At 39.8% G+C, this 15397-nt stretch overlaps 2 protein-coding genes across 11 annotated transcripts in view; both read right to left on the reverse strand.

Moving 5' to 3' along the window:
• The window catches only part of TNFAIP8 (TNF alpha induced protein 8), a 61586-nt gene extending 50849 nt beyond the window's left edge, over positions 1–10737 (reverse strand). Inside the window, exon 1 of the mRNA XM_065045345.1 lies at positions 10543–10737. Coding sequence (XP_064901417.1) covers position 10543 — 1 coding nt within the window. The 5' untranslated portion in view covers positions 10544–10737. The remainder of the gene's footprint in view (positions 1–10542) is intronic.
• Positions 10738–11463: 726 nt separating this feature from the next.
• Positions 11464–15397, reverse strand: part of DMXL1 (Dmx like 1) — a 79923-nt gene continuing 75989 nt past the window's right edge. For 8 of the 10 annotated variants that reach the window (XM_065045337.1, XM_065045335.1, XM_065045336.1 and 5 more), the window contains one exon: positions 11464–15054. In XM_065045337.1, coding sequence (XP_064901409.1) covers positions 14830–15054 — 225 coding nt within the window. In that variant the 3' untranslated portion in view covers positions 11464–14829. The remainder of the gene's footprint in view (positions 15055–15397) is intronic. The other 2 variants (XM_065045342.1, XM_065045343.1) reach the window with 1 other exon arrangement.

The following is a 15397-nucleotide window of genomic DNA, read 5'->3' on the forward strand; positions in this document are numbered from 1 at the left end:
ACCTCTCAATGATGCGGGCTCCTCACAGCAGTCCCAGCACATCAGGTGCTTCTGCTCCACACGCCCAAGGCCCCACGTGGCTACTGACCCTCACACAGTTGTGTCCCAGTCATGAGGTTCAATTAATGCTACAGATGGGGTCTGCCTGTTTTCTTGAGGCACACGTGTACTCTGCAGCCAATGTACCTTCAACACATTTGTACTGCAGTGAAACTCCCTGAACTGTTTTCAACTCATATCCACCCAAACCAGAAGTAATATCCAGGAAAGCTTTAGTTCACTGATTGTACCGCTTTCACATAGCAAGCCCTGAGCTGACTGAGCACAGAAAAAAATGCACTGTCAGATAGTTTCAGACTGTCAAACTGGATATCTAAACCACTTCTTCTGTAGCATGATGAGGCTTTGGGAATGACCTCTTTTCTGCCTGGCACAGTAGTCAAACGTTTTTGGTTACCTTCACGTTACATTGCTACTGTGTTATTGAGCTCTTCACATTAAGGAAAAAAAAAACCCTTGAATGTACATGAAGGTTTATTTTCAGTCTTTTTTTAGTCTCAAGAAGTTCATTTAAGGTCCTCAAGACTTTTTTTTATCCCTGTCCCAGTATTGGATCAAGTTGTGAATTTAGTCCTCCTAGCTAATTATTTAATTATCACTTCGCCTGTTAACTGCCATTTTTTTCCATCAATGTATTTATTGCCATAAAGACACAGAACAACAATTTTCAGGCTTGTGCTGTAACTATTCACTTTCTAAACAATGTGGTTGTAAGGCAAATAAAGGTGAAATTGGTCCCAACAGCATTTTTTAGCTGTGGACTCCTGTGCTGCTTTTCTCACATGTAAAACTAACAGCTTCTTAAATGGTGCATGCTTCATTTAAACTTGGCTAGTATGGAGGTCTGCTTTCCTATCATTTTAAAACTGAATTTCAAAGTCCACGGTAGCAACACACTCTCCTTCCCCAAACACAGTCACCTACATACAACCTCCCATAGTTGATCAGAAAATAGGGCTGGTTTTGTGACATGGTTTCCTGTGTACATAAGAGCAGCACATGCACTGGTTTTAGGCCCTTGCAGGTTTTATAGGTTTCAATTGCTGACTCCTCATCAGCTGGACCCAAAAACTCTGAAAACGTTTTCATGTTCTGTGATCACCAAAACCAATTACCTGGCTTGATACATAGAACTGGGTACTTCTTGTAAAGCAGAACCCATACACAAATATGGGGTTTATTTTTTTAAATGTCTTAAATTTTAAAGCAAGTCATTAAAAATGAGTATGCTGAAGTAGCGAGAAACTTCTAAAAATCTACAGGTAACTAAAAATAACTTATACAAAGCTTAATGGAAACCATGGGCAAACAACCAGTTTTTAGAGATGTGAGATCAGGCAGACAGCACTGCACAAACTGTAGGTAATACTAAGGACCACATCCTGTGCTCTTCATCTTCTGATGTCACCTAGAACATGCTTTCAAAGATGGCTCTTCTTGTAATAATCTCTCCTAACCAGCCTAGTATCTGAAGCAGAAGAAATGTATGAACTGCCTATCATCTGAGATTGTATTTGAACATGTTACAGGAATAAAGAAAAATGTACACAGTATTTTATTGCCTATCACTGACTTCACATTCAGGACTCCTCCTCACCTATTCCCCCACTTATCTTCCTGGTATTAACAACAAAGCTCACATTTCAAATGACTTTAAAGCATCCACCTGCATATACCACTTGTACAGTAAATAGTGCTAGCAAAGCTGCACAAAAGCATTCTGTTGCAGTCAGCATACTTTCTGCATCACCAGCCAGTGTGGTGTTTTGCAATACAACACAAATTCACAGTGTGGATTACACAGATTTCTCTACAATTTGAAGATTAATCCAATTTCACCTATTATTTAATGCTAAATGTAACTTCAAATAAGTTTTGCAAAACTCGATTTGCAGAGCTCTTTTTCAATAACATGATGCTAATCTAGTACACTGAAGTACTACAATGAACATTTTAACTGATAATAAATTAAGTGAATGTGCCTGGAAATAATCAATTGAATTCACATAAAGCAGCAAATAAGATCTTGATGTGAAATTTGTGGAAATACAGAAGTATCATATAAACAGTTTCTAGAATGACATCTTCAAAGGAGAAACAATTCCATCTATCAATATGTTGTCAGCTACTGGGGAAAAAGAAAGGCTGGCAACTAAAAAAAAGTATGAAGATTCTCATTACACTGTTTGTAGTAACAGATCTGTATTGTCTTATTTCATTATTTCATCTGACAAGAGACTAAAGCATTCTATTATTTATCCACATTATTTTTTATATTAAATATTACTTAGTGATAAAAGAAAAGAATACAGAAAAAAAAGCCATTAGTTTCCCCCTCAGTGTGTTTAAATTTTTCTGAAAATCTGGGAAACCACAGGAAAGTGTTAAAAAAAACTTTGCTATGATCATCTTGAATCTATTTAAGACTTCAGCAGCAGATATCCCTACACACGAGCTTCACATATTTTATAGAATTGCTTATATTAACTTCTAAGAAAAGTAAGGGAGGGGGGAAATATGAAGTATTAGATGTGTTATCCCACCAATGCAAATATGTCCTTCAACTCAAATTCAAGAGAGTCAGTTTGCACCACAAAGTTAATATTAAGATAAAACAAAACAGCTTCTTGATATTGTTACACAAAAGTGCTGTGCTGATTTTTGTTACAGAAAACTTTCTAAGAATAGCACAGATACAAAAAAAGCTCTTGAGATGTATTATTCCATATTTCACTGTAATAATAGCCATAATTAAACAACTAAATATAAACGTTATCAACTGACTCTTCAAACTTGACTTACAAAGTTTTGGACAGCTAAGTAAAGTGCAAAGCCCCTAAAATGAACTCAGCTTTTTCTCCCTTGATCTTCCCTCTATTTACATTTTTCTTCTCTTCCCTGTATCTTATCCAAAAGGCTTCTACTTTTTAATCTCATAAAAAGCATAATTAAGCTCCACATGCCACTTGACCCCCCCCCAGCTGTTTACAAAATCATTCCAATCATACCAAAAAGATAAAACATCTTAAAGTGTTTGCAATACCATAAATAAGCCCAAGTCTAGACTACTTGAGAGACAGGGTTTATGTCTGGAGCCCCAAACACTGCAAGTTAAAGATCCAAAGGTAGAAAATTATTTTCTTCTATATAAACTCAACAATTAAAATATATCAAGGATCATGAAGCTCTAAGTAGGTTGGAAAGATATCCTTGAAAGCGGATTTATTTTTAAATAAAACAATTCTGCAGTTAGTGGCCACAAAGACAGTACTACACACAGTAGGATCAGATAAAAAATCTTGATATCAACATTTATTGACTATAAAACATGAAGATGAGCTGGAATTAGAAAAAAAAAATCAAAACACAATATATTTGCCGAACAATCTTTGTTCACTATTGCTTCACTGTGCAAAGAAGCATGAAATAAAAAATTCAGCTGAAGTCCAGCTGACAAAATACATCATTTATGCTCCTGATTGAGGAGAAAAAATGTGGGATGAGCTGAAGGTGGGCAAAGGTTCATCCACAGTACTTGAAAATTACTTTAATACATTAAAGAAAATAGCCTAAGCAAATATACAAAACAAATACTCCTCCACCAAAAAAGTGTAAGGATATAATAAATAAATGCGTATCTAATTATGCCTATTCTAACTTGGCTCAACAATAAGGGCTTAATTACAGGATATTTAACTACACCTTTGTTCTAGGCTTTTTATGCCTGGGCATACTCACCACTTGGAGAGTACCTTCTGCAGCAGCTGAGTCACAAAGTCACAGGTACACTCCAGTAACAACTGGTACCTCTCTACAACATTCTGAAACCACACTAAGTAATCCAAAATTCTGCAGAGTGTTTGGGGAGAGATGGAGGTAAAATTTTGCTACATATTTCATATTAGTTAATCACAGTGCAGCAGAGAGAGCTCTAAAAACTGGCTGCTTCATTTTAAACTGCAATGCTTTCTTGATAGTAATTAACGCAGCAGCAACTTCCTCTTCATTACTCAAAGCAAGGCAGCACCCAAAACCCCTTCATAACTATTTGTCTAAAAATAACACTAGAATGTTTCCAGTAAGTCAAGAGGCAGTTATTTACTTCAGACACTGTAACAAAAAAGTTGAATCGTATTTCAGGAGCATTTCAGTATTTATGTCTGGTGGGGATAGGATAAGGCCTCTCCTACACAGTGGATCATTTATGGATAAAAATTATCTGCTGCATAACACAAGTTTTGAAATCAGAATAGCACAGTGGAAGATTTATGAGCCCAGACAAACCTTCTATTTTAGTGGCCACCTCCAATATAAAGGTAGACATTTTCAATGCCCATGTTGATAAGAAAACAGTACAGATTATTTCCCCCCTGCTCCTGTCATCAGTATTACAGTGACACCAACAACTTCACTGTGTCTTAGATTTCTGCAGAACTGGCAACAGCAGGAAGTGAAGATTTTGTTTCTTTTAGGACTGAGTCACAGCAGCAATATATTTATGGCTGGAGTGCTAGCCAGCACACCCAACCAACTGACTGCTGACAGAGAACACTCCTCATCACTTTAAACCTACTTTTTAACATCTCTTTTTAAGGATTTCCAGATTAGCTTCCAGAACTTCAGTTGCACGTGTAGCTAAAGTAAGTTATTCAGGCAAGTATAATATTCTGCATTAATGCGAACTTACCTTTGATAATTCAGTACTACCCATCAAAGTGGAAGTGGTTGACACTGCAGTACGGGCATTGGGTCCAAAACAACTTCAGCTAGAAACTAAAGGAAAACTCATTTTCCCGGAGAATCAGGGTGGTTACAGGCAGCATGTTTTCCAATCAATCACTGAAATGTGGTAGCATTTGGTTTGATAAACTCCACTTTGGTATGTCTTCAAATCAAATTACTGTCTCCTTTTTAAGCACTTTTTTCCCCTAACAGATGAAAGGCTGTCTTTGCCTTACTGGATCACTTATTACTTTATTAGTTAAAGTGCCTTTCAACACAGCCAGTTTTCTGACCTTAATCTGTATGTTGTACGGATGCTGGAAAGGACAGAGGGCTTGAAAAATCAGTTACTGATAACTAGAGGTTTTTTATTTCCTTCACAAATTAGACATTCAACTTCAAAGCTCAAGAGACAAAGCTGTTAGAAGATAACCACGTGCAGGTACACATTCTCAGTTTAGTGCTTATTTTCCCCACTTCTCAGTACCTTGCAGTTTAATATATTCTTTCCTTTTACACATACTCGCTACACAGAGGGACACCATGGGCTACAGTTACAGATTTTTCTTCAGTTCAGCTACTTGGGACAGTCAATCCTGGATATTTTTGAGCCCCACTAACTTTTAAAGACAAAACACCAAACAAGAAAAAACACATTGTCTCTATAAAAATATTTTGTTAGCAGCAAGTTAGATTTTAAATATCTGATGAAATCATTAAAAGAAAGCAAGCACAGAAAATCTTCAACTATTCAACACCAGCCACTTTTGTTTAAAACAGCACGCGTTGCCCTTCCATTTCCTGAATTGCCCTCCAGACCAGCTCCTTAGCAAGGACACCGCATTCAGACACGCTCCCATTAAGCTGTGATACTAAAGCAAAAATTAAGCCATTAATTGAGGAAGACTTAACACCACACAATAGAGATGTGGCTATTGATCCAGATAATAAATATCAAATTCGTATGCCAGACATTATTTCCACCAGTTCATTTTGTATTCTGAGGCCTCCAGACACGGACATGAAACGGGCCACATACTCTGGTGCGGTTGTAAAGAGCCCAGCCCTTTGCTCACACGTTCTCCAGAGCATTTAACAACTATCACTCATGGTCAGACATGTAACCAAACTACTACTGTTAGCAACAACTGCACTCAACCCAATTTCCATAGGATTACACTACTGTATTCTCCACTGCATTATTCCATAAATTGGAAGAAAATGCTGGGTTTGTATCTGTCTAGTTTTGTTGATCTGATAGTACAAATTGAACTTCAAAACTAGATATTTAAATATACCTAACCCTGTTTCTGCCAGAAAAATGAGATCTTGGATTAAGCCAGGCATATTTAACACTTTAATACTAAAATTTACCTCTTAGGAGATATGCTTTTAGTTAATGAGAAAGCATTGAAAGAAATACAGATTTTGGTACTGATATCTTCTGGACTTAATCCCAGACATACATCTTATTAATTTACCAATGACAACTAATGGTTTTATCATCTAAGAGGCATGTAACACCTCTGAAGTCCCTGTAAGGTTTCCTCAAGAGCTGAGACTCTTACTTTTCGCCATCTGCATTACTAAACAGAAACAAAATTGAAACTGAGGAATACCTGTAACTTGCATAATTTAAAGGGTATGTATTTGGTCTGATACTCCATTACAAACACCTGCCTTATTAAATTCAAGGCTGCTGCAGAGATGCTAGGAACCATCACAGTAAAATAAAGAAAAAGAAGCAATGTTCTGTCTCCAGGTGAGAGCATCAGTGATCAGTTCAGAAAACGGCACCTGGAGCACAAGATTATCAGCTTCTGATTTAAATCCTGCATTCTGTACTTTTCTTTGAGACTTGTTAGAAATGCTAATGAAACGGGCATGTGCTACTGCTCTGCAAATTATACATACCTCAGCCTCTGGGCACAAAGCTAACGGGTTGCGGTCAGTCTTTCTTTAAGTTAAAAAAGGGAAATTCTGTTTTGAGAAAAGCATTGCTCAAGAAAGAGTGTAAAAATGCCAACTGAAACTTCTTGCTTGCTTGCCTAACTGACGAAAAGCCGTCTTGACGTCTACTTGACCACACATAGTGTTTATTCTGGGTCTTGTGATCTGAAATACTGGAGGCAAAGGAAAAAATACAACCCGTAACTAATTTCAAGCCATACTCACTTTCTTTGATAACAAACCCAGTCTCAAGGAAAGAAGGCTAGATTTTCCACTACATCAGAGTCTAAATATGTTGCAAACATTTCTATTACAGATCAAATAGACAACATGGCTGCTCATGGCTTTGAGCACTGAGACAGTAAAAAACTCCAAACCAACCCTAAGAAGCCCCTAAGTTACTTTGTCATTAAATCATCAGCTCCTAGAGCACCACATGCTGTGTATCGATACTTCAAACAACAGACAAGAGTACTAGAATTTGTTAAATTGAGATACATGTCACTGCAACGTCTTGACGCTTTTTCAAGATATACTGTATGCAAGGTGTACTTTCCCTGTGAGCAACTTCTTCCCATATATTTAATTTTCAGTTAAATTGTGTTTTGTTTCTCTGATCCACCAAACCTAACTTAAACAAAGCATATGGAATTTGTCAGTGGGAGGAAGATGAAAGAAGATTGAATGATCTACCTGAAGGTGGGAAATACAAGGAACTGAAAGAAGTGCACCTATAAAGGAAAAACCAAAACAAAAGAACAAGAGGAAGAGAGAGAAAGGAAAAAAGAAAGGAAATAAAAAAGAGGAAAGGGAGGGAAGGGAGGCAGAGAAAGGAAAAAAAGTCCACAAAGTAAGCAAAATACAGTCCAAATGTGTTGTATTATATCTCAGTGGTGTAAGAAGCTATAAACCAAATTTACCCAGACAACAGACAAAGCTGCTAGAAGGTAGTCAATACAGTAAAAACTATAGAAAACACTCTACCATCCATTTAGATTAAGCAGGTAATTTACATGGATATATCCAAGGTTAAGGTCATGACGAATATCACTTGGTAACTTTTTTCCCCCTTTTTAACTTTTCACTGTTTCATGTATAGGAATTAATAAAATTTAAAACAAACAAAAAATGCTAGGTCAAAACCCATATTAAGAGGTAAAATAAAGAGTGACCATCTGCAACCTGACATATAATTCATCATGAACACGTAACTTCTCTCAGATCAGCTACTGCTGACATACCATACTTTGTTATTCAGTAGTTTTGTTATTCATATAAAAATAATCTGTAGGAACACATTATCTGCTTTAAAGATTATTAGGCATTTTATTGTCCAACACTTGGAGGACTTGTCTTGACATAGTGAAATAAGAAGCTGACCAAGGCTGAGATTTCTCAACCATTTGATTATTTCCCCAGCCATTTGAAGCAACAATTATTATTCTTTGCATAGCAGAAGGTATCTAAAGAAAACTCAAAATAGGCAAATTAACCTACACAGTACACTGAAATCTAGGTTTAGTGAGATTAGGCTAGTTACTATTTAACGGAAATGCGCAGCTTCCTGCTGTCAGGGCGAACAGCGAGCGACTTCCATTTCAAGCCCCAGTGTTTTGTGCCCCTGCAAGTATCTGCACCTCAACTTTTATTTTTATAATATTCCATGTGAAATTCCCTTCCAGACTTAAAAAAAAGGTATGTAAATGTAATAGAACATTTTAGTTCCTCCTTCCTGCTTCTAAGCATGTTCCAAGTTCGCCAAATTTTGTTTTCCAAATAAAAGGCTTGGGCCTCCTCCCACCGCAAAACTCTTTCTCTCTGGATTTCTTTCCCTACCAATTCGTGTTTAGAGCCAACTTTCACATGGTTTATTTGACAGACAGCAGATGATTCCCACCACTTAGAAAACAGACTTATGGGACGAAGCAGCAAGGAACATGTGAGCACCTCCTAATGCCTGAGCAGGTGATTCCCTTGAGGAGGTTCTCCCCCCTCCTCATTACCAGCTTTTAAATGTAGACAAGGTAAAAATGTATCCTGTTCATGTAACATGCAGTACATGCATCATGTGCTTGCTTAATTAAGTTAAAACTTTGAGGGGAGCAAACACGTATGTTACATTTTTGCACTATTAACACATAGCAACAATATAAGTACCATGATGAGGAAGGGAATGCATTCAGCCTAATTTCAAGTTATAATAGCTCAGACTTGCACAATCTCAAAAGTTTAGTAAAATGCTAATAACCATGAGAAACTTCCGCCACAAAGAAATACAGATTCCCACCAAAGCCTTTAAATTGAAGAGTTATAAGCAATACACAGTGTCAGTGGCTTTTCACTGTGTTTTTAAACAACATACATCTAATCTATCATGCTTCCCACCATGGGAACAGGAAGGGTGTGCACCATCAGGACCCGTCCAGGCACAGTGCCTTTCCAGATACGGCACAGCCTGTGCTGCCCATACAACACCCGCCCCGGGTCTGCTGATGAGGAACAGTGACTCCGGATCGCGCAGTGATGCCCACAGGCGATGAGGTTCAGACCAGCAATGCTTTTCAGACCAGACCTGTGGTCTGTGGCAGCCAAAAGGCTAGCGTGCTCTCGCAAGGGCTGCAAGCGCTTGGCTATGCTAACAGTGCTCTTCCAAAGAAAATTTCTTATTCAGAGCTGGCAAGAGACAAGCAGAGCTGGCAGCAGTTAACCCAGCCAGCGAGTGCAACCGACAGCTCCTCACCTGGTGAATCTGACTGCCCCGAGAAGTTTCGACCAGGCAGTTTGTAACGTGAGTAGTTTCACTAGTCAGTTACGTGAAATAACCTGCAAAGGAGCATAACTGAAACAAGACATGTGCGGAGCGAAGCACGGTTTAGACTGCATTTTGCTTTACGGGTGCATATGTGTGCTCAAGATTGTGAACATGCACCTCTAGGGACACAGAGACCTCCAGCATGGGAAGTCTGACCATCCAGGCTTCTAAGGAGGTAAAGTCTCTCATTTAACTAGTAGTATGTAATTAAAATAGAAACTAATTTTACTAGCAGAATTTTGGCACCAGTATTTGAGAAACAAACTCTCATATCTCAGAAAAGTTTGTCTTCCACCAGCACTATGCAGAACCCAGCCACCTTACCACGCCTGCTGCCTCTGCTCCAAGACCTACGGATCTGTTCAGAGCGTGCTCAAGCACACCCAGAGGAGCAGGACGGCTCCCTTCTGGCGAAAGCCTAAAGATTGCTGGAGAAAAGCAGAAAGCTGCCCCGCAAGAGCGACATAGGGAACACGGGCAGTTAGGGTTCCTTGCACAGAAACCCACGCACAGCTTTCACCCAAATACATTTTTTGCGTGACGAAACTCCCAACGAGTGTTCTGGGCAGCTCCCACCTGGAGAGCCGCTCCGAGGCGCTGCTCGGGCTCCGCAGCGCCGGGAGCCGCCGGGGCAGGAGGCGGCAGCGACGCGCCCCGGCCCCGCGGGGGGTCCCGCAGTTCCGTCCGGGCCACCGCATTTCGGACCCACGCTGAAAGCGGAGTAACTCCGGGGCGCCGCTGGAAGCCCAGATCCGCTCTCCAGCGCCGGCCCGGGACACACCGCCCGCGGCCGCCGGGCAGCCAGGCCCCCACAGCCGCCCCCTCGGGGAGCGGGGAGGCTCCCGGGGCGCCACCGGGCTGCCAGGCCCCAGCCCCCCCGGACGCGGAGACTCCGCTGGCGCGGGCCCACCCTGCGGCGGAGCAGCTGCTGCCGCCCCCCGCTCCTTCCCCCGGCGCGCAGGGGAGGGGGCTGCCCAGCGCGGAGCGGCGGCACTTACTGTGTGGGCGCGGGCGGGGGCGGCGGCGCCTCCTCGGGGCTGGCGGCGGGAGCGGCGGGAGCGGCGCTGCCGAAGCGGTGCGGGCGCGGCAGAGACAGCCCCGGCTCCTCACGCCGCGGGGCGGGGCGCGACCCTGGCGGGCGGGAGGGGGCGGCTCTGCCCGCCCTGCGCCGCCGCCCGCCCCGGAGAGGAAGAGCGGGGGGAAGGCCGGGCCGCCCCCCGCGGCCCTAGTCCCACTCACAACTCCATCGCCGGCTCTCACCTGGGGCAGCGGCCCAGCACGGCCACGGGAAACCCGGGCGGCAGCAGAGGCGCAGCGGGAGGCAGCGCGGCCGGACCGCCTCCCCTCGGGGCGCAACTGGGGGAAGCACCAGGTGGAGAAAAGGAGGTTCAAGCCGCCCGCAAAGGAAATCAGTCTCGGTGCTAGATCTTGGGTACACATTTTCTTCGCTTCTTTCCTTGCTTTGTGACCAAAGGAGGAGTTACAATCTTTGCAAGGGCAAACCCCAGATAAAATTCTTTCGTTCTACTGAGCTGTATGTCGAAGTCTTTTTAATTTTGGCAGCAGCTTGCCCCCTTGTATTAACTACAGCATGGACACTCATCTTTGGACCTCTTCTAGAGGTCACAAAATTAAAAATGTGGAGCTCTGCAAAACGTTCACAGGCTTTCCAGTGCAAATGAAACAGACAAGGCGGTAAAGTTACTATAGTTGTGGAAGAAAATGACATCAGCCTCATTCCACTGATAAATGACTTAGAGCGTATTACAACTGATAGTTATGCACTGAATTAATGGGAAAGGGGGTGCAAAACAACGAAACAAAAAAGCTAAGCCAAAAATAAAAAAGAGCCAGGAGAGAGATCAAAACTACACAGAATTTACACCTCAAAATACAGAGGAATAAGAAACACTAAGAAACTTGGTAAATCAGTATCTTTATTTTACATAAAGTAGTTTGATCAGTGTGCTGAACCTGCCATTGCTATTTTTAGTAAAAATAAACATTTGAAAAAAAACTACCTCGGAGAACATATTGTCTCCAAGCTTACTTCTGTTGCTTGTTTCACACCTCTTGCAACTCATGTAACACCAGGTGCTCTTTAAGAGGAAGGAATTGCTACCTCTCAACAGCTTATTTCCTGTAACGGGTCACAAGGTTCCTAAAAGGCAGTAGAACATGTGCTTGTGCCACAGCAGTGTGGTACAAAATCTGCATCTATTCCACTCTTCATCTTTCTCCATAAACATCCTCCAACATGATCTGTCAGACGACAATGCTGTTCTGGTTAAAAGTCACACAGCAAGCCAGCTTAAGTACCCAGATGGCCAGAGTTTTAACTCCCACAAGTTACTGAAGTACTAGTAAAGAACTTGGATCTGTTTGAGGTAACTGAATCAATTAGCAACACAAGAATGACACACTTTGATTGCATTACGTATTGCTACATAGACAAACATGTCACAACTGCTAGTCTATTATATTTAAAAGGGACATTATCAACTACAAGCTGAGTTTTGTCTGGGCATGGAACTACTGTCGATTAAGCACTTGTAAATGCATATTTTAAGTCCAGTTTGTGCACAAGGCTACTTCAAGCACAGAACTCTGGGTATCCACTATTCTGTTGAATAACTTGCATAGCAACAGGGAGAAAGCTTTAACTACGGGAGGACAAGAGTCAGTGAAAGTCTTAAGGGCAACAGCTGGAAGAGTTTTGAGTTCAGTTCTTCCTCAATGACTAGATTAAAAGTTGAGAGTGTCCCTTTAGAAGATTCAGATACAACAGAAGTTAACTGATTTTGACTCCATCATTACAAGAAAACTACTGATAATGTCACTTAGAATAATTGTTAGACATCAGCAAACATTACACAAGCAAACAACTGATTTGTAAATGAAGTAGCAGCAACATGGAATTCCAGAAGGTTCATTTTCTGCAGGATTTATTGGGAAGATTATGAAGGTGTGGCAAATACACTGTGATTTTACATAATTTAGTTTTGAGAGTAGCTTATGGTAACTATAAACATTATTGAAAATGCCTGCTCACAGTCAGTACTTTTCTGGTATAAGCATAAATTTGCCAGGATTATTCAAAGTGCAGCACTACTCAGAAAAATGATAACATTTTATGTCTTGGCAAATAACATATAAAATCTGCTCAGTTCACAGACGGTAAGACAGCTCTTTGTGATTGCCGGTACAATAAACTGAGCTTGAAATATTAAAGCTAATGAGATATCAATATTTAAGGACAAAACATTAAGGACATAATTATATAATGTTGCCATGATTTCTGCCCATTTTCCTTTTCTGAATGCAATTTTGTTAGTTCAGTGGGTGCATAAAACTGATACATGTACATAAGCAGCTACAAAGTCAGGTTTCAGTTGGTTCTCAATGAGTGTGGTACTATTAACTCAATTGTTTTCCTTCTTTCATAAGGAATATTATAAACTCAGCCACTGAGCAGATATGACATACGCAAGTCAGTTTTATAAGGTGCTGTCACTTTTAGTCACTGTTCTGGTCCATCACAGTACTTAAACTGTTTTGATATAAATTTTGATTTCAACCTATAAGTGTTGTGGAAGAGCAATTACAATTGAATCACTGAACAGCTGTACCGGTTTGAAATGCTGTCACGTGTTTTCTTCATGGCAAAATATTCACATTCTTTTTATTGCACAATTTGAAAATTCAGGTTATGTGCATAAAAACCTCCATAGTGTTTGCACTGCAACTTGTGAAACACACATTTAAAATGACCTTAATACATTTTACAAAATCTTTTTAAACTATTTTATATTCGTAAGATAAAAGCATCCTGAGAATGTTACAAAGTTCGTTTTAAAAGCCCTTCAGCTCTGCTATGCTTTATTTATCCCCATAAGTTCCTAATTTGACAAGTTTATTTTACAGTTAATATCTTGGTGCTATATTTCACAAAATATCTTTTAGCAAAAAGTACACCATTGGCATTCAAGTAATCCAGCCTCACAACTAATTTACAAATTAAACCTCTGTCAAGCTCTCAAGTCAGAAAGAGTAAACCAAAATACTTACAGAAACAGTTTTTAGCTGACAAAAAAAAAAAAGTCAAGGCTCTGTGCATTAATAATTTGGTCAAACATTGAAGTTATGCAGTTTAATATTTTGGCAAAAAAAATATCCATCTATCCTTTCCCATCTTTTTTTTTCTTTCACTTTAGACTAGATGTAAACATACAGTACAAAGGCCGACAGTATTTAAGTACTTTGCTGTTGAACTTTTTTTCTTTTTCCTTTTTTAAAGTCCTTAGTAAAAGCAGACAAACAAGAATGTAAGTGCTAAGAAGGAACAGAGTATCTTTGGGCTAAATAAGAGTCTTGCTGGAAAAAAATGTAAAAATAAATTAGTTTTTTTTTTTCCTCTACAGACATGTAAATAAATATTCTTTGAAGAAATTCTAGTGCCATATCCTAAAGCAGTATCTTCCTCTATCTTTTGGATCAAGACTAAAGCTTCACACAATCTCTACTATTTTACTAGGAAGATATCCATTAATATTTACATATTTTTGTAAAGGGAGTGTTCAGGCTTAAAAATATATTTATTTTTTAAAGGTAAGCCTGCCATCCTGATGGCAGTGATTCAAGCTATAGAACATAAGTTACAGAACATCCTTCAGTTTCTTATACCCTAGATCAGAGGAAGGACATCATGCAAGTTAGAGAGGTAAACAGCCTGGATTCCAGGAATGGAGACAGATAGTGGCTCATTATATGAAAGCTTGCATTGCCAGGAGTACTTACTCATACAGGTTTTGTTTCTCTTCTACACATAGGTATAAATTTTTACTTCTACAGTTATGGCTGCCACAACGAAAGAGTAACATTATCTAAGGTTTCCATCTGGACAGACCTGCTTTTAGAAGGCGGCCAGGTGTTGAATACAAGCAGAGGCCAGGCCCAGATGGTACACTCCAGGTGGGAGTGTAACTACCTCAAAAGGAAAAGTAAACAACTTCACCAACATCTTAATAATACAACAAGTACATAATTTGGAGTCACGTATAGCTTTTTTTTTAGGCAACGATCAAAATTGGAAGGACTTTGTTAATCTTTAAGGCATCACTGCATCATGAACTAAAAGCTCCAGGTAATAAATATGGGAGGGAAGAACATCTCTGTAGCACGAGCTATCATTGTGTATCTGCTTTGTTGGCTAGTTCCAGGAAAAAAACAAAAATATTTTCAGGGATGGTAGCAGGGGAATGTTATACATGGTTCTGAGAAAAATATTAGATCATAAATTTCACATCATTTTTTAACATATCGTTTAAAGGGCTGAATCTATCAGGCAAGATTCTCATCTTCACTGTTCCATCAGCACCACAGGAGAATATGTGATTTGCTGGTCCTGTCTCAATTTGCATGACTCCTGTCCCAATGTTTCTGAAGAGAGACTGTCGAGCATGCTCATTGATGAAAGTGTGGAGAAGATTAAATGTTGACAGACTCCATACCTGAAAAAGCATCAAAACATCAATCCTCCAAAAGGATAGTTAGCATGACCTTAAAATTCACCAGCAGTGAGTCGTGGAGAAATTGGTCTACATTTTGCATTCATTTTTCTGATATTAACTGTAAAAGAAATGTAGAAATCTAATGACACAGTTATAGAATATTTATTTTCTATAATAAGGAAATATACAGGGACTAAGGTAGGACTAACTAAATAGAAGACTGCAAGGTAAGATTAATGTTTCATAATTACATTAGTAAATGTGAAAGAGTATTGAACAAATGCAGAACTTATAACATATCTGATTATTTCACACCTATGCAAGATTCTTTTTGAATTTACAC

This window comes from Columba livia, chromosome Z (assembly GCF_036013475.1).
Source record: "Columba livia isolate bColLiv1 breed racing homer chromosome Z, bColLiv1.pat.W.v2, whole genome shotgun sequence".
Taxonomy (NCBI): Eukaryota; Metazoa; Chordata; class Aves; order Columbiformes; family Columbidae; genus Columba; species Columba livia.